General features: G+C 38.1%; 2 protein-coding genes across 3 annotated transcripts; both read left to right on the forward strand.

Moving 5' to 3' along the window:
* The first annotated feature begins 1,971 nt into the window (after positions 1-1,971).
* On the forward strand, positions 1,972-14,115 carry LOC132632630 (protein MODIFIER OF SNC1 1). Of its 2 annotated transcripts, XM_060348628.1 has the most exons (11): positions 1,972-2,227; positions 4,995-5,088; positions 6,526-6,606; positions 6,694-6,738; positions 6,928-7,300; positions 8,647-8,749; positions 9,356-9,436; positions 9,556-10,816; positions 10,888-10,958; positions 11,040-11,143; positions 11,224-14,115. In XM_060348628.1, the coding sequence occupies exons 2-11, from the start codon at positions 5,057-5,059 to the stop codon at positions 13,693-13,695; spliced, it is 4,623 nt and encodes a 1,540-aa protein (XP_060204611.1). In that variant the 5' UTR covers positions 1,972-2,227; positions 4,995-5,056; the 3' UTR covers positions 13,696-14,115. The 2 variants fall into 2 exon arrangements, with proteins under 2 accessions (XP_060204611.1, XP_060204610.1); XM_060348627.1 differs by having other exon boundaries at positions 10,888-11,143.
* A 1,546-nt stretch (positions 14,116-15,661) lies between these two features.
* On the forward strand, positions 15,662-21,153 carry LOC132632631 (uncharacterized). The gene is made up of 5 exons (XM_060348629.1): positions 15,662-15,908; positions 16,301-16,384; positions 17,079-17,209; positions 19,398-19,841; positions 20,452-21,153. Exons 2-5 carry the CDS (start codon positions 16,358-16,360, stop codon positions 20,864-20,866), a joined length of 1,017 nt encoding a protein of 338 aa, XP_060204612.1. The 5' UTR covers positions 15,662-15,908; positions 16,301-16,357; the 3' UTR covers positions 20,867-21,153.
* Positions 21,154-21,906: the final 753 nt, after the last annotated feature.

Raw genomic sequence — 21,906 nt, forward strand, 5'->3', positions numbered from 1 at the left:
TTCGGTTCTATTCCCACCGGTTAGAAATATTTACCTTATATACCCCTCGGCCAAACCCCTTCCTCCGTGATACCATCGCAGTATATTTATATATCACGATGGTATCATGGAGGACTGAGAGAAGGATTGAAACAATCCTCCATGATACAATCTCAGTATATTTATATACCATGATGATACCATGGTCCTGAGGAGTGTCCCATTGAAGGACTAGAGCAGTCCTTCATGATACCATCATGATATATGTATATGAGACGATGGTATCATAGAGGCTTTTTTCGAGAAAAGTGTGTCTTTTTGAATAAATGAACATGATAATCCCTAATACCATCTCAGTATATTTATATGTCATAATGGTATTATGAAGGACTAAAAGAAGGACTGAAGCATCTTCGATGATACTATCTCAGTATATTATATACCATGACGGTATCACGGAGGACTAAGAGAAGGACTAGAGCATCTTCCAAAATACCATCTCAGTATATTTATATACCATGTTGGTATCATAAATGAGGGGCATCTTGGGTAAATACTTTTTATTTTTTCTGGTGGTATGATAGTAATGGGGGTATCAGCGGGTAATTATTTTGGTTTGGAGGGGGGCATGCATGGTCTTTCCCCAAAACTTTTTCAACGATGTAAATGTGCAATCCGACAAAGCAGAAGTCCTATCAAGCAATGTTTTAGTATAGGCGTTGGGCTCGAGGTTGATTGACGTAGACTGAGAGTCATTGTGAGCGTGCTCAAGCTGAAAAGTGAGTTGTGACCGAGGAGAAATGATTCTATAGAAACGGTACTACTAGTCGTCAGGTCGTGGAATAGTCCATCTTACATTGAGATAACACCGATCCTAGGTATTCCAGGAACGTTTGTTGAGGATGTTCTCGGATCATGACCGACAAGGCCATCGTATGTCCGGACTTGATCGAGCTAAAACCTCTACGTGTTGGGTTCCAATTGGTCCACATGCTAAGCGTGGATTTGACCTCATACGATAACATAAGTGTAAATACTAGCTCGCACATGATTTTTAAATCATATTAATTCAACTTACTATGATTAATTGATTAAATAAAGTAAATATATAAATTAAATTAATCATGATTATGTGCTAAAAGTATACATGCAAATACGCTTACATATATTGATTTAGTGTAAACATTCGATGCGAGTAAATCCTTATCATATTTCTACCATTTCATTTTACATGGTACATAATACTATTTGCTTTTTACCCCAAAAAAAAGGACACATTTTTATATTTGAAAATAAATCAACATTTTTAATGACATCATTTTATAATCACATAAATATTTTAAGAAAAACAGTCTTTTCTTCTTAAATTTGATGACAAATCTAAAATAAGTTCACATGAAATGAAATAAGCAGGTACTATAAGTTTTCTTTTTAAGTAGCAAATCACCAGATTTATTAGTTGAGACTTGAGAGAGATGAAAATATCTGGAGAAAAGAAAAACTTACTTTTTACTCTATCCTCCATTTGTCAAGCAAGAATCACGCGCTAGAGGTGAGAGTGAGAGTGACGTAATAATAAAAAAGTTTTATACTAGTAAAAACCAGATGAAGAAGTTAACGTGAATCCGAAAATTAACAGTGTACCCCCACCCGTGTGTTAGTTTACTTAAGGGAAAAGGGACAAAAATGTCCCTCTACTTTAGGGAAAGGGTTCAAAAATCCTCCATTGCAAATTTAAATAAAAAATATCTATTCCGTCATTAAATTTTATAAATATACTTCTATCTTAATGAAAATTTCCAAATTTCCATAATAATTCGATTTTATTTCATAGCCTTACATCTGGAGTCACTAGGTATACGAGCAGATAATCCATATGAGTTTTTTATTTAATTGAGTCGGATTTAAATGGAGCGGAATCGGATTATTTTGGGATATTTTTGTATTTTTGACCCTCTTCCGTTTGATTAAATAAAGAGTTCACTCCTCCCTTCGCCTTTGTTGGGTTTTCAATCTAATATTTCATTCATTCCCTTTCTTCCTTATTCTCCACTTTCTCCCTCTCCTCTCTTCTTCGATCTCTTTCCCCTTTGTAATCCAAAATTAATCTAAAAAAAAAAAATTATTAACAAATTCACACACACACACTCACCATCGCTTCTATATTTTCTATACTACACACACTTATATTTTACGTGTTGCAGATCGTAGATCCGATTCAATTCTATATTTCTTCTTTTATTTTTTGGTAAGCTCTATCCGTGTCTTTATTAGACAAATTCTGATTCTTTCGGCATTTATCTTGAATTTCCCGATTTTTATAGAAATTAAGAACGTTTTTGAATTTCTAGGGTTAGGAAATATGGCTATTTACACTATGTCTTTCCTTGGTACGCTTTAGTGCGCCCTGTAGACGGGGAAAAGATTAAGTCTTGAGCTATAATTGCACTTAAACTTTGTTGGTGAGTTTTGTGGAAATAAAGGTTTGGCTTTTAGAAATTGTGGCGTTTTTTTTTGTTTAAGGTGATATTGTTGTGGGTAATGGAGCAGTCTTTTATGTTTGGATGTGTAAATTAATACTGTTACCTCAAAAAAAAAAATCATCTTTGGAGCTTCAATTGCAAAAAAAGGTTGTGGGTAGGAATTTGATGGGGTTTCTAATTACACTGTAGTAACATTATTGCTCAGTAAAGTATTATGCTTTCTGCAATGAGAGGATTGTATTCTTTGTAAAACAACATATCCCGCGTGGGGTCTGGGGAGGGTAGAGTGTATGTCGGACCTTACTCCTACCTTGAAGGTAGAGAGGCTGTTTCCGATATACTCTCGGCTCAAGGAAAAACAGAGGATTGTATTCCTTGTATAATGAGATAATAGATGAAGCACTGTTTCTCCTCCTTCATAGTTAGTGTAATGTGCAAGGCTTTACATGTAAAATCATGCTTATGTGGAGATTTCTGATCGTAGCTTGGCCGTGTTCTCACTAGAAAGGGTTTTGTTTCGTTCCTTGTTATTTTGGTTGTTATGGGGAAAAGAGACCTAGTTTGTTTATCTTTTCGTCAAAGGGGAAAAAGGGAAGAAAAGATATACAGTTCAAGATAGAGTTAAGTTTAATGGGATTTGCGGTTAATCTAGTTAAATTTGTCACGTGCTTCAGAGTTTCTGGTTTTTTTGCTAGTATGCAGTTAGTTCTTCACGTGTATGTTCAGAGTATCTCAAGTTAAAGCTGTATTATATACCTCAAAACTTTCTAAATGTGATGTTAATGATTTTGTACACTTCACTTGCTTGGAGTTTCTTTGATTTTGTCGATATATTTGAAATTGAAGGCGGCATACTCTAAACAACACTTTGATGTATTAAGCTGGTTAGTAGGGAAGCCAATCATCTAGTAGAGAGAAGTTCAGACACTTTTCTAGTGAAGCCAATCATCTAGTTGAGAGAAGTTCGGACACTTTTTTTTTTTTGATGACATGGGAACCCGCAGCCGCTACCCTTCGGGTGCGCACAGGGTAAACTCTACTCCGGTAGTTCAGACACTTTGCTAGTGAAGCCAATCATCTAGTTGTTCCATTGCCTCAAATAAACTCTGTTATATATATATTGCTGAAAAGGAATTATCTTGGAAAAAAAATCTAAAGCAAAATTGAATAGAGATAAAAATGCGCTGGATCAATTTCCTATATCCTCCTGTGTTGTTTCTTTTACATATTTTGCTGTAAGATGTTGAAGTTAGTTGTGGAAACAGAGGGACGTATGCCTTGAAGCTTGGTTAAGGACCAAAACCATTACCTGGTTTTTATAACTGAATGTATGTATATATTCACCTATTTTTTACTTAAAAAATGATAGCCATTGAGTTGTGCTAGAAAATAGTAAAATAATTTTAAATGTGTCCACTGGGTTGATACGGTTGTTAATGCTTAAAAAGGCATTACTTTTGGTTACTTTTTCTCTTATCTAGTTAACTTATTAAAAATGACTTTTTCTCTTATCTAGTTCACTATTGACCTAAATTAGTTTGTTACCTGTGAATGTGCAAATACCTTTAAGTATTCTGAAAAGAATTTATAGCTGATGACATAGAGTTTAGTTGTCTTAATCTCCAAACTTAAAGCAATTATTAGTGAGGTTAATGTTTTTTGGGGTCTATTGGTTATGAGGTAAAACAGTCCTTTCAGTCATCTTTCGGCATTTTACAATGATTACATTTGGTTTACATGTCGCAAGTGTTCTTTAAATCCTTAAACTCCGTGTGCATCCAAACACCGTCGGAGGGGGTAATAACTAGCTAATTTTGTGGTATTGAACTTAAAAAGAAAAGATGATGAACAACATATAAAAATATCTCACTTTGATCTCGTGTACACACAAATCAGAATGCATCACTTGTCATGTCTGGATTTATGTGTGTTTCAGTTTCCTTTCTTGTTTTGACCACCCTTGTACATGAGACATTAGTGTATGGTTTATAAAAGTTCTCCCCAGAGAAAGTGAAAGAGTGGAACTGTCTATTAGCCTGTTTGGCCAAGCTTCTGGGAACCAAAAGTGCTTATTTTAGAGAGTTGAAGTGTTTGGTCAAGTTTTTAAGAAAAAAGTAAGTGCTTTTGAGTAGTAGCAGAAAATGTTTTTGAGAAGCTGAAAAAGTAGCTTCTTTGCAGAAGCACTTTCCGGTAGCTTGGCCAAGCACAGATTGATGCTCTAAATGTGTTTTTTAAATTGATTAGCCTAAAATATGTTGCTACTTTCCAATTTCGAAAAACGCTTTCCAAATTAAGCTGATTTTGGAAGCTTGGCCAAGCATGCTATATCTTATTTTGGTTATCCACTTCCTCAATCCAATTGATCTTAGCATCGGCCAAGTCTTATTATATGTAAATTTTATTCCATGAAGTAGATAATTTGTGTGGCTGGATGTTCTGGTGTAACGTTTCATCTTGAAAATGCTTTGGTATCAGTTCTATTAATTTGATGACTTGTTAATGGGAAGAGGTGTTGTTGCAAATCATTTCCAGATTCTTGCTGAATTAGGCTATTTGTGAAGCTGTTTGGATGACCGTAAATCAATATTTGGATAATGACTTCGAATATGTTGGCAGGGGAGAGAAGGTAAGAAGAGATCCTTTTTTACGTTAACATTTTTATTTTGCATAAATGCCCTTTATGTTGTTTTATTTGAGCTTTGTTCTCCTTTACTCGTTAAGTACATGCCTCGCTCTATTATTTTGTTTTTTTAAAAAAAAACCCATTAAAATACCATTATGAGGCCAAAACTGTTTTGTCATTTTATTCTCTCTGGTGCTCTTCGTCTATTATGCAGATTTTGGACAAAATTAGACTAAAGCAGTAACCAATATTCCTTCATATGATACTCTTTCATTTTGCGACGTTCCAAGATGATTGGCATGATCCCATTGTTATACAGCTTTCAATTCATTAAAATCCTTAAGTTTGATATAATGTTTCAGTATGAAATAACTTTTCAATAATACTTTAAGATTCTTTTACACAATCACTAATGTAATATATAACAACAAGCCTACTCTTCATCAAAGCAAGTCCAAGACCATGCAAAAATGACCTCATTGTCATGGGAGCCCTTTCCTTACTCCTCAATATAGTCGTTCTATACATTAGGATTTGTAGGAGCTGGGGAATCGGCTTGCAAGGAAAATCTTGATTGAAAGGCCATATCTTTCTAGTTTTTTCTATCTCCGGCTAGAAAAGAATGTATGCATCAAACATTGATGTCTCACTGATTTAGATACGACTGAAATCAGCATCTTAAATTTCGTCCTTGTCAAATACTATCAAATAAATTGATGGAGTAGTTCAATTGTCTAAAGTGGTTTATAAGTGGGAGATATGTCACTTCCAGGGCCAAACACTGTGAAGAAAATTTCTTGTGTTACTTAACGTCTTTAATGTTGCGTACTGCTAGCATTGGTTTTTGATAAACTATTGAATTTTATTATGTCTGAAATAAAAGGGAATGTAGACCAACTAATTTGAGGAGGGTCTCATATTCTGGCTTTCGTGATCAGAATCTCCGAATTAAGTTTTGCGTTCTAAAAGGCATAATTCTCTTTATTCCTCTGCATAAGCTTTTTTCTCCCAAAAAGTTTCAAAGTGCTGTTAGCTAAAATTGTCTAAATACTCTACCTGTTTTTAGGCAAACTATGATGCACTTGTGGATTTCTTTAGTAGGACCAAGTGAGAACCAACAATGAGCTCCAATGCGACATTTTCAGTGTATTGAAGAATTGTTGTGTTGATTACTCAATCAATGGTGTGGCATTAAAGCTTAGGAATATATTGTAGAACCCTTTTTTGGGATCGAGGAAGAGTGTTTCTAAAATTTCTGCTTTGATTCTATGACAAATTAACCTTTTGGTGTTTCTCATAGTTTCTCTCTATTTATGGTGTTATCAAGTTGATTAGCTGTTTTTAGATTGTGTTACATACATTGAAGTCGGTATGATGACATCGTTTTACTGGTGTGATAGTGTCATTTCTTTAAGGTTTTCTTTAATTCCATCGTTATAGGTGGGTTTCTGCAAGAAGAGGTGGCATGACTGTCCTTGGAAAAGTGGCTGTCCCAAAACCATTGAACTTACCCAGTCAGCGGTATGAAATATTGGCTGATTTAAACTTTTGGTTTTTTGATCTACCTATAGGTGTTTCTGAAGTTGTATGTATTTAAATCTTTTGAAGGTTAGAGAATCATGGTTTGGACCCAAATGTTGAAATTGTTCCCAAGTGAGTGCCTGTGTTCTTTTTTAATTCTTATTTTATTTTTAACACCTTATATTGGTGTCCGCCGACCCATGGTTTTGGCACTTCTATGCAAAACTTACTTGGGTTTGGCTTGCGGAGGGCTGTCTGGTATTTCCTTTTGCATTGTTTCTTTGCTGACTTGATCTAGACCCCTCTCCTCTTTTGACATAGGGGTACATTGAGCTGGGGTAGCCGTCCATCTTCCTCTACCTCAAATCCATGGGGTTCCTCAGCACACTCTCCAAATGCTGACGGTGGAACGAGTTCACCAAGTCATCTTAGGTCCCGCCCCTCATCTGGTGGGAGTGGCAGACCTTCAACTGCTGGTAGTGATAGAACACAAGAACCTACCACTAGTGCATGGGGTACCAGTTCTAGGCCTTCGTCAGCTTCTGGGCCATTATCATCAAACAAAGCACCATCAACATTGGCGCGTCCACGCAGTGCAGAGACAAGGCCTGGCAGCTCGCAACTTTCACGGTTTGCTGATTCTGTTTCTGAACATCCAGTAGCATGGGGAGCAACAGCTACTGCAGAGCGTTTGGTACGTAGTTTGTAGCTATTTGATTTTCCCATGTGAATAATATCTTTTAGGTATTCTTTTGCCAAATATCTTTTATGCCTATTGTACCTCCTCTGTAGTTTTTTTTTTTGGGGTGTTAAGAGTAAGAGCAAGAGGAATGAGTTTAACTCTTTTTTCGCATTTGATTTTTTCACTTTAAGTTTGCAATCTAATAGTTAAAGGTGTTGGTGGGAAAGGTCTACAAGAAAATCACCACGCTTGTGGAAGAGTAGTAGTTTTAAGAAGAGCTCGTTCTACAATAGTGTACAAATTTGTCGATGTTCTCTTCTCACTTTTTTGTCTATTTTATTCCTGTGTGTTATGCTGTTTTGTACAATGCTATCATTAGAAGCTAAATGTTTTATCTCTCCTTGAGCCGAGGGTCTATCAGAAATAACCTCTTACCCTCCAAGGTAGGGGTAAGGTTTGCGTACACTTTACCCTCCCCGGACCCCACTCAACAGGGCATTATCATGGTTGGGAATGACTTCATCCCTTTTCCTATGTTTTCTCTTTAAAGTTTCTGCTCCTTAAAAGTGTATCCCCCCCTCTCTCCTTGTCTCCCTAAGTTGCACAGACTCTTCGTTTTTGATGTCGCACACGTCTCGACACGGGACGGGTGCGGGATACGTCTTCAACCAACCTCGCATACTTCGACCAGAGTCCATGGACAAATCTGGGGGGAAAATTGAGATTTTGATTTCTTAAGATGAAAGATCATGGGAAATGGCAACCCGCAAGGGTGGCTCAGTTGGTTGAGCATGGGGCTTTCATAATGGAGGTATTAGGTTTGAAACCCCTTGCCTACGATAGCAGGGATTTGCCTTCTGAGTCGAGCTCGTCGCACGGGGCTTGCCTAGTGCGGGTTATCTCTCCCGTGTGGTTTGCGAGCTATTATGCAGGAGCTGGGTTTACCCTATGCGCACTCGAAGGGTAGCGGCTGTGGGTTCCCATGTCATAAAAAAAAAGATCATGGGAAATGGCATACCTTCATATTATAGTCCTTTTGTCTCATATTCGTTGCTTCACGTTTTAGGCCAAACAGAGAGAAACCAAGAAGTTAAGGGGTTGTGTTCTTTATAGCTCTATTTTTATAATTTTGAATTTTCTTAGCTGAATCTCCGCACCCGTATCCATACCTGGATCCGCACCTCCGAATCTCAAAATTTAGATTTTGCCGAATCCGACACTCGGATCCATACCCTTATTGGATACCCGCACCCGATTCCGAGCAACTTAGCTCCGTCCCTCCCTGCCCCTATCCCTCTCTCTCTCTCTCAAATAAACTCTGTCACTGTGCTGATTTGTGAGCTTAATTGTACATACAGGGAGTACTGTCATCTAAGAATGAAGGCTTTTCTTTGAGTTCTGGGGATTTTCCAACTCTTGGTTCAGATAAAGATGCTTCTGGGAAGACTACCGAGTCACAAGGTGACTACTGGTGCCTTTTAAATCTCCTGCATAATTGTCTTTTATTGGTTAACTGCATTAGCTTTTGTCATCCCTGTGGTGTAAATACTGCCTGCTCAATGTACATGTCATTGTTAGACAATGCTTTCTGGGATCATTTGTTTGGTTCTTTAAAATGACTTGTCCTCCCCAATATATTTCGTCGTTTCATCTTTTACTATTTTTTGTGGCAGTTTGTGTACGTGGAGTCTAGAACTAATGATTTTACTGGCAATTATTAGAAATGGGACATGTTCGGTTTAAATCTTCAAAAATTTCCTTTCTACGGACGCTGTAAATGCAGTTAAAACATTATAATTATTTCCTTTGTTCAATCCCCTCACCCCCTTCAACAACTATGCCTAAATTCCAAGAATCCCTCTTCCCCTAAACCCAAAAATTAGAAAAAGGAAGAAAAAGAAGGAAAAAAAAAAAGAAACTTTAAAACACTGTTACCTTCTAAAAAAAAAAATGAAAAAGAAACTTTAAACAGTGTTTATCCTGTTGCTGTCCCGGGAATGAAACTTTGCTGATTGTTTTGTTGGGATTGTTCTCGTAACTGATTGCTTGGTCATGTTCTTTTGCTAGATCATGGTTCTCGTAGCCGTCCTAGCTCAGCTTCTGGCAAAATAGTACAGCCCCTAGAGAAGACAACTGCATCTCACTCAGGTTTGTGTATTTAGTTTGAAACTCTGTCAAGTTATTCTCATTTGGTACTCTTTTCAGTTGCAATGGAGTATTCGTGGAATATGCTTTCTGATGATGGTGGGGTAATTCTACGAATGCAGATGTGAAGGGTGGGGCATTTGATGCATGGAAAAGAGATGGTCAAAGTGCTGAGGATCCTCCTCAGCATGGCATGGAGAAATGGCAAGGGGATCCCCATCAGTATCACGGTCCTAATGTTCCACCACAACATTTTGATGCATGGCGTGGTCCTCCTATGAATACTCCAGCTGGTCTTTGGTACAGAGGACCACCTGGGGGGCCACCTTATGGAGCTCCAGTTCCTCCCGGTGGTTTCCCGATTGAACCATTCCCCTACTTTCCACCCCAGATGCCGCCTCCTGGTATTGCAAATTCACAGCCAGTTCCTCCTCCGGGGCCTGGATCTAGAGGGCATCACCCCCGAGGCGGAGATATATATAGACCTCAGATGGCTGATGCTTATATTCGTCCAAATATGCCATTTAGACCTGGTTTTTACTCTGGTCCAGTGGCTTTTGAGGGCTATTATGGACCGCCAATGGGTTATTGTAATTCCAATGAACGGGAAATTCCTCTTATGGGCATGCCTCCTGGTCCCCCAGTCTATAATAGATACTCAGGCCCAAACACTGATCCAAGCAATACTCACGCCAGGATCGGCGGCCATGGTGCTAATACCAAAGCAATGCCAGAGGGACTGGAGTCTGCTCATCCTGATGATGCTAAAGGACCATATAAAGTTATTTTAAAACATGATGCAAGAGAGGAAGGAGAGACTCGGGAACATTCTACGCCCACTAATGGCCCAAATCATGATAGACGCTTTCAGAGATCATTGCAGAAACATGAGCGGGGAGGTGAGCACGACAGTGAGAAGGAATTGTATTCAAGGAGGACTACAGGGAGTGGGAACAGTTATCCGCCCAGCTATGATGATCGCGGAGGTGATTCTTCAGATACCACCAAGGCAATCTCATTTGAAGGTATAAATACTACAAAGGCAGCTGTTGACAGCTGGACAAAGAAATCAGGGTTTGAATCCTCTGGTGGAGTGCCTCCGTCTTCCTCAGCTCCTGAAAAGGGTTCAGCGCCTGCAGTGACTGCCAAAGATTCATCCTTGATGAAGAAGATTGAAGGTCTAAATGCAAAGGTCCGAGCATCTGATGGGCGTTATGAAGCGCCGTATGTTTCGTCAGAAGAGGATATGAATAAGTCAGAACTGAATTCTAAGGTTACCAATTCAATAAATGAAGCTAAAAGTGGTCCTATGTCATTGGAAAGAACTCATACTTCTGGAACCACGGGGAACAAGGGAGGTCATCCAATAGCTGCCATGTCAAGGTGGTTCTTTATATTGTGCTTGATACTTCATAGATCTGTTTTCCCTTTTACTAAAAACATCTTCCTCGCAGGAGGCCATCTCATGGTATGCAAACCAGAAATGATCATCTTGGTAAACCCAGATTTAATAGTCAAGATGATGGTAGGAGAAAAAGGCCCATTACTGCTGAATCATCTGTAACATGCTTAGAACCTGCTTCTAATGTTCATGTGTGTGAGTCAGGTCCTCAAGTTGAGGCTGTTGGACAAGCTCTAACAGATACAAGCGTGAGTGGTGAAAAAGAATCTTTGTCAGATTTGCATGATTCAGCAGATACCCAGGCTCAGGTAGTATGCTTACTTCTACTCTTTGACTTTAGTTGTAAAATTCCTTTTTATCTAAATGCATGCTACTTGTTTTCAATCAGCGCGCAAAGATGAAAGAGTTAGCCAGGCAGCGTGCCTTACAGCTGCAGAAAGAAGAGGAAGAACGAATCAAACAACAGAAAGCCAAAGCTCTTGCTAAATTAGAGGAATTGAATCGCCGTATGCAGTCAGGTGATGCTCCGTTACAGAAGGCTGAAAAGGACTTGTCCCCTGATGTTATCAAGCAAGATCAACAAGGCTCATCACCCCCTGAAACAGTGGTGTCTACTGTCAAACCTCAAGCACACAATGCAACTTTAGCAGCACACTGTGACGTCATTGATGCTAGTCAGTGCATTCTTGACAAAGGCAGTGAGCATATTAATCCACCTGTTAAGTTAGAATTCGGCACTTCTATTATGGTCCAATCAGAAATAGCCATCCCACAACCCCAGGCTTTTCAACCTAAGCAGGATGTCAATAGGGTTTCTGCATCTCATGGAAAAGATACTAGTCAGTCAAGTGATGGGGGTGTCATCAAGCATAAGCGTACTAGCTACAAGCAAAGGACAAATATGACACCGAAGAATATGAATGAAAAAGCTGTCCCTGTTAGCATTACTGAGGTATCTAAGGGCCCTAATGATGTAATTATTAATAATGTCCCATCAGCTGAGGCTCACGAGGTTGGCTTAAATGCTGAATCAAACATGGTCAATAATGCCAAGGTCGCGGTTGAGTCATCTTCGCAGCCGAGAAGGAAAGGTAATAGGACCAACAAGAACAAGCAGAAACTTGATACTGTGCTGCCTGGCCCTGCTTCTCCATTACCAGTGCAAAATGATAATAATCCTGCTAAAGTTCGTGCACAACAGAAGTTGAATTCTTCTCAGTTGGTTCTGGATGTGAGCTCAGTTCAGGCAGCAAGTGGTGATAATGTTGTGCAACCTTCTGACCAGAGTTCTCCTGTGCAAATTGGTGAAGGTCATGGTCGAGTAATTAACCACTGGAAACCTCAGCACCCTCGCAGGACGCAGAGAAATCAGCACTCTAATATGCATACTGATAAGTTTCAGGGAGGTGACTCGGTTGTGTGGGCACCTGTGCGGTCTCAAAGCAAAACTGAAGAAGATGGTGCTGAAGCAAGTCAGAAAACTGGATCTGGTTCCATTGGTCCTCTGAAGAGTGATAATGTGGTGCAGAGTAATTCAAAAAGCAAGAGGGCTGAAATGGAGAGATATGTTCCAAAACCGGTGGCCAAAGAGCTTGCCCAGCATGGTAGTAGTCAGCAGCCGCTGTTGTTGTCAGGCCCTTCTCCTGGTCCAGATGGGACAACTGGCAGGGCAGAATCTAGGCCTGAAAACTCAGGATGTTCCCCACCTACTGGATCTACAACTGAGAGTTTTTCCATAGAGTCTAGCGATGGTGATGGAAAGCACAATAATAATAAGCAAGGCAAAGCACATGGAGTGTGGAGGCAAAGGGGTTCAACAGAATTGGCTTTAGACAAGAATTTTAAGTCCTTGGATCACACTCAATCTTTGAAGCCTGATGGAGATTCTATGAAATATGAATCAACCGGTGAGTTCGATGTATCAGATGGTTGGAACATGCGAGGTGATTTTGAAGGTCCACGTATACAAGATGAGGGAACGACAGGTAAAGGAAAACGCTATCCTTCTAAGAGCCATAGAAGCACAGGAAATTCTGGATATGAATACAAAAACAGCAGTGCGGGGACTCAGGAAAATCACACTCTGTCAGGAGCTACTGAAATAAACCAGATGGACAGAAGAGTTGCAGCAAAGGAAAACCGTGGCATGGGCAATCGTACTCCACCACCCCATTGGCAACCAAAGTCCCACATGGTTGCAGTTAATAATCAACAGGCAGGTGTGTCTACTGGAGCCCAAAATGTTACTAGGGAAGGCGATCGGGGTAATAAGAGGGACTATCATCACGATAAAGTGAATGTTCCCCTACACAGTGAGGAGGAGAGCTGTGATATAGGTGCAGGTAAAGCAGATCAATTAGCACCTGAAGAGAAAATTGTTTCAGACGTGCCAAACGTTCGAAATCTGGATCCAAGAAGAGAGAGAAAGCCTGCTTCATTAAGGGGGCGCCCCTACTCCCCCAATCAAGGCCCTGTTGTCAAAGCTGGATCAGCTCCTGCTGAAAATGCTGAAGCTGTGCAAGAGAGGAGCAACTCAGGTTTGAGGAGGAATGTAAACCAAAATAATCGACCTGCCCAGACCCAGGAATGTAGTGGAGATTTGTCCTCAGGGAAAGATACTCGGCAGCACAACACCTCAAGTGGGCGAGAAAGGCGGAGGAACAACATGCATTATGAGTACCAGCCAGTTGGGCAATACAATAATAGCAAATCAAGTAATTTTGAAGTGCTAGCTGATGGTTCTCACAATGTTGATCAAAATAGATACAGAGAGAGGGGTCAGGTTCAGTCAAAGCGCGGAGGTGGGAATTTCCATGGTAGGCAAGGTGGACCTGCACGAGTAAATGCCAATTATGATTGATGGGGAGGCTAAAATGTGGTTTTAGGTCTTTTAGCTTGTGATGGGCAGCATCCTCAGCAGATAGTCTTCTTCTTAGTTTGGCGAGATATCTGGTGGTGCAGTTTAGGTGATAACTTTTGTCGTGGTAGAAGAGAGAACTTGTTGGCCAATGTCACACGGTGAGCTGGACTACGGCTGGGTGTGGGGACATGGTATTGGGAAAAAGTAATGTGTTTGGTGCAACTGTAAGTGCGACGTTGTGAGAGATGTAATTAATTTGAAGACCATTAAAATTGTTGCCCATTTTCTCCACAGAGGAATGTCTATGCATATGTTTATGGAGCTTTTTCTCTTGTAAGTTGCTATTACTATATTTGTATTATCAGAATTTAGAGGTGTAGCTTTTTCTCTTGGTCGAAAAGAAAGAATGATTTTGCCTCCCCCGCTGTGTTATTTTATTTTAGCTGGCACAAATACCTATAATCCTCCCAGTCTAGTGCATGAGATGGTTACGTTTATGCCTATTTTTTTTTTTTAAATAATAATTTAAAGGCAATAAAACAGTATTATTTTAAACAAATGAATCAAATAAGTAATTATAACAAATGGTGATTTAAATGAATTAGAACGCGTCGTGTATAAAAGAATTGAATCCAGCCACCAACTCTTGGAAACCTGTACTTGTAAATTGTTTGGACACATGTTTTAAACGTAGTTTTTACACATTTAGTTCAAACGGTGGTAAAGAACAGTTAAAATAAAGTAAGTACTACCAACACTGATCATATGTGAGTAGCTTCAAAACAACAAGCGTGTCTTACTCCCACTCACATTTCTATTATATAATATAAGTCTGGTGGGAGAACTAACACAGCTTTGACAGCTTGTCTTTATAATATGTGAGTAGCTCGAAAACTACAAGATTTTTTTTCTAAAACTATTTAGGCCTCCTTTTAATTTACAAATAATAATGCATTTCCACAAAGCAAGATAAATGTGAATAGGTTTCATTCCCTGTTAACCAACTCTGAACAATTTCATTACTATTCTACAATCATTATTAATATGTTCAAAACATGATTCTAAACTTCCACGCGGATAAGAAGTAACAAAACAAACTCAGAACCAAACTTAGAACAAGATGCCACGAAATCAAATTGACAGTACAATAATTTGTCCCATTTGAAGTCCCAATAGTTTGGTGAAATGAAATATGCAGTAACATCGCGCAATCCTTGTTTTATAGTTTGTAGTACGTTCAAATTTGGATGCCAATTGTTTTTATATGACATGCGGTACTAAAATATGACTATATAAAATATGTTATAATTACACATGCATCCTAGGGTTAACCTAACTTTTAATGAAGTTACTGAAAATCATGGAAGACTAGAGTCAAAATACATAAGAGACAAATGACACTCAATGGTCTCTTCTTATTGGCCTATATCTTAGTAGACATGTCTACGTTGATGAGAGGCAACACACACCTAATGGAGATCTCTTTCTTTCATTTTTTTATCGAACAAATTATGATTGAAAAATTATAATGAAATGAATTTGAAAAATAGAACCTAATGAATAGAAGATCTAAATAGTCATTAACTGCTCCGAATTTAAGACGTACTTGATTGACTTTGGCAAATTATTGAGTTTACTTTAGGCCTTTTTCTTTCTTCTTCTTGTAATCTAGATACATCATACAAATATGAAATATGCTTCGTGTTTCAAATTGGAATAATTCAGTAGACATTACACGTATATACTAAATGCAAATCATAAAATATTTTTTTTCCTTCTTCCAAATTATAAAGGGGCAAATATGGGTTCTCAAGTCAATTTTTGCTCCTCTTTTTTTTTTTTTTTTCTTTTTCTTTTTCTCTAAAGAATATACATGATAGATGAAAAAAGTTACTCCTCTATATTTAAGTATATATTTGAGAACTTACTTATTAAGTGAACATTATAGTTCAAAAAGTGATAATAAGAAAAAGAAAAAAGAAAAGTGAAAAATCAAAATGGTCCCTAGAAGAACCCTAATTTCACCATTTTGACCCTTTCTCTCCTACTATTTCCCCTATCCGAACTTGTATCTCTCTCTAAAAGTTGCTTTTGTGTTATCTGAATAAACTTTTCGTCTTCGAAAAGCAATTCATCACCCTTCCTTCAGAAAAACCCGGTTACACGTATTTGCACCTGCGAGCATTCATCTCCTTCAATACTACCACAAATTTGTATGTATATTTGTTTATTGAGCTGTTAATTTAGGTTTCAAATGAAATTGTGGTCCTTTACATACTACAAAATAAAGAGGTTTAACTATATGAAACCTTTTATGTGTCTCTTATTTGCAATGCTTGCTAGAATTTAATTTATTATTTTGTGTATGGATATATTTGCTTGACTTTTTATTTTGTTTTCCTTTTTTGTGATTTTTTTTAAAAAAGAATATATGGTGCTGTGTGGTGTTCAATGTTCTGTTAATCAATAAATTAGATTTCTATTGCTTTTTGTGATAAATTTATAAACTTTGGTTGATTTTTGTGGTTACCTGTTTTGCTAGCTATTGAGTCATATAATACTCTTTTGTTGTGATGTGTCTGTATACTGTATGTTGATATTGTAGCTCTTGGAGAAGTAATGACCTTGATTGCTAGATGATTGCACGTGCAAGGTGGAGATAATGGCATTAGCAACCCATCATTTGCAGGTAAAATGGACAATGATCCATTACAGTTTCCATGGCATGCTTTGTAAGTTTAAACTTGGAAATCTCTATATTGGACTTGCAGTTCATACCATTGTTATATGGTGCATTTTTTTTTTCTTTATATTAATGAAAAAGTTTCTATGAATTGAATTGCCTCCTACACGTTCTCTAGAAGCTGGATGTTTACTTAGCTTGTTTAGTTGGAATTCTCTTGCACCTGTTAATAGTGTTGACTTGTTTTTGGATATTGTTAGCTCCTTAGTTCTAGTGGTGCTAAAAATGTAATTTTTTTTCTTTTGTACTGAGTTGGACATTATGACAATTTTATGCAATTGCATCTGGAATTATTTTCTTCCATAAGCAGCAACATGAACTTAGGCTCGCCTTCAAGCATTCCTCCCCAAAAGCTCTTCGTACAGAGGATTGGGTGGAGTTTGTAGAGAATCATATTTTGTAGATTCTTTATCTTTTGGTATATCCCTTGTATACGGTCGTTCTTTGGCCATGTTTCTGAATGAAAATACTTTTACTTGATCATTTTTTTTTTTTTTAAAAAAAAAAGCTCCTCGTACAGAAAAATAGTAGCTAATAGAAGAAATATCATCATACTGTCTTTTTCTGTTTGCAGAGAAGTGTCTCCATTGCAGCCTGCAAGTTCCTCAATTGTATTAAGTAGACATGTTTTTACTTGCAGGGTTCTTATAGAACATCTCCTTTGAGTCCATCTTCGTGGACTACTGGGAACAAATTGAGACATTCTGTAGCAAAAGTTCCTGTTGGCCAGAAAGATAATTTCATATCACTGAAGTGCAAATCTTGTTTGAGGTAGCATCATGTATCCTCCTTTTACCTTTGTTCTTGGTACCCAATTTATGGTCCTAACTTTTGCAGTCATTCTATTCAGCTTTTTTTATAATGACTTATCACAAAAAAGAAACTTTCTAAATTCAAGGAGTTGGTCGTGATGGTCTATTCTCTTTTGATTCCGCAGTTATATGAAGATTTTTAGAAGTAATTAAAATGAACATTTTAGCTCTTTTTCTATAATTTTTCTAAAGAACATCTTGACAATAAACATAGTAAAACTTTTGGGTTATATCCAATCATATGTAAATATATCATAAAACCCTTGGTAAACTAATTACTTCATGTTATATCAAGATTTACAACTCTTTGGATTCACCATACCGGAGGGTGTGGCCTTGTGGTCAATGGAGTGGGTTGAGAATCATGAGGTATATTGTTCAAATCCCAGCAGAGACAAGCACTAGGTGACTTCTTCTCATTTGTTCTAGCCTTGGTGGATAGAGTTATCTGGTAGCTATTGCTGGTGGGAGGTGGCAGGTATATCAAGGAATTAGTCAAGGTGTGCGCAAGCTGGCCTGGACACCACAGTTATTTTTTTTTTTTAAAAAAAGGGAAAAAACTCTTTGCATTCCTTTGAATTAAATGTGTGACCAAGTGCAGCGTCTGGAGAATAGGCAGAGAATGAATAAATTCTTGTTTCCTGCTTCTTGCTTTTCCGTTTGGCTGGAGGCTGTGATGGATAGGGTAAAGCATGTAGAAAAATGAGAGATAGAAAGGACTTTGTAGATGTTTGTTCCTTTAAATTATAAAAGATTGTATACTGATATCAGTTTAAATTGGAGAGGTGCATATCTGATGAAAACCTGGATGAAGAAAATTTATAATTCATTGTAGAAACTAACACTCTTTCCCATGGGATAGGAAATGACGATGAATTGGAAGTGCTTTAGTTTTCATTATCACGTATTAGGAAATCTTGTGTAGTTGCTAATTTCTTTTATAACTGAGAAATTCCTGAGGCACAGTGGCTCATGGTCCAAAACTTGGAGGATAATGGGCCCATCCCTCTACCCTACTCCACCTAAATATTACACATTTTTTCTGCAGAAGAGTTTGAATCCGTGACATGCATCTAACCCGCACATCTTATCAGCCGAAGTCCTAGGGGCTTGTACAGCTGCTACATTTATATTTATTCTCTTGGTGTTAAATAAGACATGTTCTAAGGCACTGAGAACAGATTGAAGGATACAATCCTCCCAACCTAATTGTGCTGATTTAATAAAAAAAGATCCAACTTTATCTATCCAAGCAGCAGTTACCTATGCAATTCATGGAGATGATCTACTGTCTTTGATTATATTATCTTGTATATGAAAAGGATAGCACTATAGATTTAGAATATCATTGATCAATATGCCTATGCTGATGCCTGTTTCACCCTTTTTATTGTACACTACTCTTGGTTGTAGTGTGATAAAGTTGAGAAAAGGAAAGGGTGGCTGACAGCATGTTTTGAGTTTGCTTTCTTTTACTGTCATATTTAGCTCTGATCTGACATACGAGATGTTTATTTACTTCTACGCGTGAATGTCAATTGTAACAAAAAACATGGCTAAATCTATCTGCATTCACGTTTACATGCTGACGGTAGGTCTTTCTGTTTGCTTGACAAACTAGGAGTTGCCAAGTCAGCCATCTGTCAAGTTTCTTGTCAGGCCTTTGTAAGGCTTAAACAAAACTGAAGGACTGAACAATAGCCACATCGTAATACTGGTTAAATTGGTTAAAAAAAATTCATTTGACTATTCTGTTGAAAGCGATGCCATGCATGATGTTATTTATCCAGAAAATCTGCATTTAGCCTGATGATAGATTGATTCATTCCTTTTGGCATTTCTCAGTGTGTACGTTTTAGCTGCCAAAACTACCTCTACAAAATTAAGGTTAAAAAAAAGTAAAAAGAAAGAAACAGCCATTGCTACCAGGGCCTCGTCGTGTTTAATTTCCCAGAAAGATGCCTAGTGTCCATATTAGGTGTATGCAGTCTGAAATCTGGATTGCTGATTTTCAGTTGTGTGTTGGTCGTCCAAGATATTTCCCTCATTGGACCGTTTTATCAGTTCATATTAGTTATTCTAGATTATACTACGTCCCTTCCATGCATGGTGCTGCATATGTGATTGATCAAATAACTTGATTCCAGAATAGGGGCTCCTCTAGTCCTTAAACCAAAAGGAAAATCCTTGAAGATCTCAGCTTTCAAGAGCAACAACCAAAATGAGTCTGGAGTCAGAGTCAGCGGGACAAAATCCCTGAAGAACTCAGTAAAACTTTCTTATGTACCACATGAGAGTGAAGAAACCTCTGTGGAATCTCCACGGGCACAGAATGTTCCGATTTCTTACCCCGCGGAAGCAGACGAGACTACAAGTTATTCTGCCATACAAAACATATTTAAGAGCTGGTTAACATTGTTGCGTACACCTCCACCAAACCAAGTTACGCATGAAACAGTGGAAGAGCCATATACCACAGAAACGTCAGAAACACAAAAGATGGTACAAGAGAAAGAAAGAGGTTTCATAAAGGCAGTCTGGTGCTACTTTCTGAGTCTGGATGCAACAATAAAGATACCTGTATTGACATTGTAAGTATTGTAGTGTATTTCTTGTTAATGTGTGTCTTTTTACTACCTGCTTTTGCCCGTCCCCCCTTTCTCTCTCTCTCTCTCTCTATCTCTCTGTGTCTGTGTATGTTTATGTCAGATTTTTGCCTTGAGTTTGGGGGAGTGTCTCTCTGTTATGTGGTCTTTCTTTCTACTTAATATGCTCCTTCATCCATTGATTTTTGGATTTTGAGATGTTACATAGACATTCAAAATGTCTTTTGAGATGTTACATAGACATTCAAAATGTCTTCTGCAATCTTTTTAATGAGTTTAAATATTCCCTTGCTGTGTGCAAATGATCTGCTATTTTGCTATAAAATGGAGCTCCTCAGCATCCTTTTTTTTTAATAATTAAAAGAATGTCTTCTTTTCAAAGAATGGAGGTCTGAGCTTTCTGGACTTTGTCTGTCAGAATAGAAAATTGTTGCTTTGCTATTACGTGTGTGTTGTTATTTATCTGAAAGTTGGAAAATATGTCTTTATAGCAGTCAGGCATTGAATGTACAGAATAGAATGGTTCTGCTGTCTTTTGCTTTCATTGTGATCCTGCATATTAGATGTTTACGCTGCCTATTCTCTCACTTTGCAGTGTTCCCTTGTATCTTGGTGTTACTCTAGTATATGGAGCCGAAGTATCTAAAGAGTTGACCCCTCTCTGGATTCTTGGACCATTGATTCTTGCTTTGTATGTTAAGATGCTCCGGGCCATATGTGCACTCTATGTATTCAGCATCAAGCAGACGGTTAACGTGGTCAAGAACTTGCCTAGGTATTCCCTATTAGCCTATGACTATGTTGCTCGTGGGAAGCTCAAAGAACATATTAGAGCGCTTTTGCTGCAACCGTTGGTAGATATAAAGAACTTGGATTACAAAGAGGCAGCGAAAAGAAAGACGAAGGATATACAAGTGTACTTGGTGGAGAAGTACCTGGACTATGTTGAATCAATATGGCCATATTACTGCAGAACGATCAGGTTTCTGAAGAGGGCAAATCTAATCTAGGTGTAAGACTATTATATCTTTCCAATATTCTGTCAACGGAAAAGCACATTCAAATACGGAATATTTTTTGTTTAGTGTTCTCCTTTACTTGTATAATTTTTTGTAAGCAGTGCCTTTAGGAATTGTCTGTTGAGAACCCCCAGTTTGGGCTGGGGTTCTCCTCGAGAGCAGAAAGACAGGTTTCTGTTGTAACTTAGTGGACATCTGAAAGTGGGTTGCATGCGTTTTTTGTTGTGGACGAGTTTTGCTCTTTTAATTCGTTAAGCATCCCATCGTTCCTCGTCTTATGTTATGAGTAGTCTATAAAAAATTTATTAAGATGGCAACAAAGTAAACAATAGAAAATCTGCCCCCCTCTGCCCCCCCCCCCCCCACACACACCCACACACCCACACCCACACCGATCCACCATTCCTTCGGCATGGCCTTGTTTTCTTTTCTTTTTTTTTGGCTGGGAATGTATAAGCAATTCTCATCTCCGCAAACGGTATGCAAGTTGAAATTGACTGTGGATTAATGAACAAAACAGAAATCAAGTTTGTCTACTGAATCGCATTATACAGGTATATATTGTGGTGTTACCATTGGAAGTGTGTAACAACAATATACTGGAAAACTAGTATTAAGATAAGAGAGGTTCTGAGGCCAAGGTAGTGGTGTCGTATTTGACCCATAAAAATGTCTAATCCGTCAAGGCTTTAACGGATGGATTCATAATGTTTTCTTATCAGGTTAGTTTGGATGGACCGAATTATAACACGTTCATCAATATAACCTAGTTCTATTTGGTCCTTAATGTATATACATTTGGATATGGCCCTTGATGTATTTCAAAAAGTGATCAATTTGGTTCTGAGCCATACTCAAAGATAATTGCTACTTTTGCTATCAAAATATACTGAGGTTGTCATCCATATACAACCTACTTAGCCCAATCGAAGCAGAGACTAAGTCAACCTTTCATGATCAACAGTCGGTCTCTCACAATCACGAGAGCCAACTTCCCCGGTCAACCCTAACTATCTCGCAGTGATTGAGGT

The sequence above is a fragment of the Lycium barbarum genome, chromosome 3, assembly GCF_019175385.1.
Source record: "Lycium barbarum isolate Lr01 chromosome 3, ASM1917538v2, whole genome shotgun sequence".
In the NCBI taxonomy this organism is placed as follows: Eukaryota; Viridiplantae; Streptophyta; class Magnoliopsida; order Solanales; family Solanaceae; genus Lycium; species Lycium barbarum.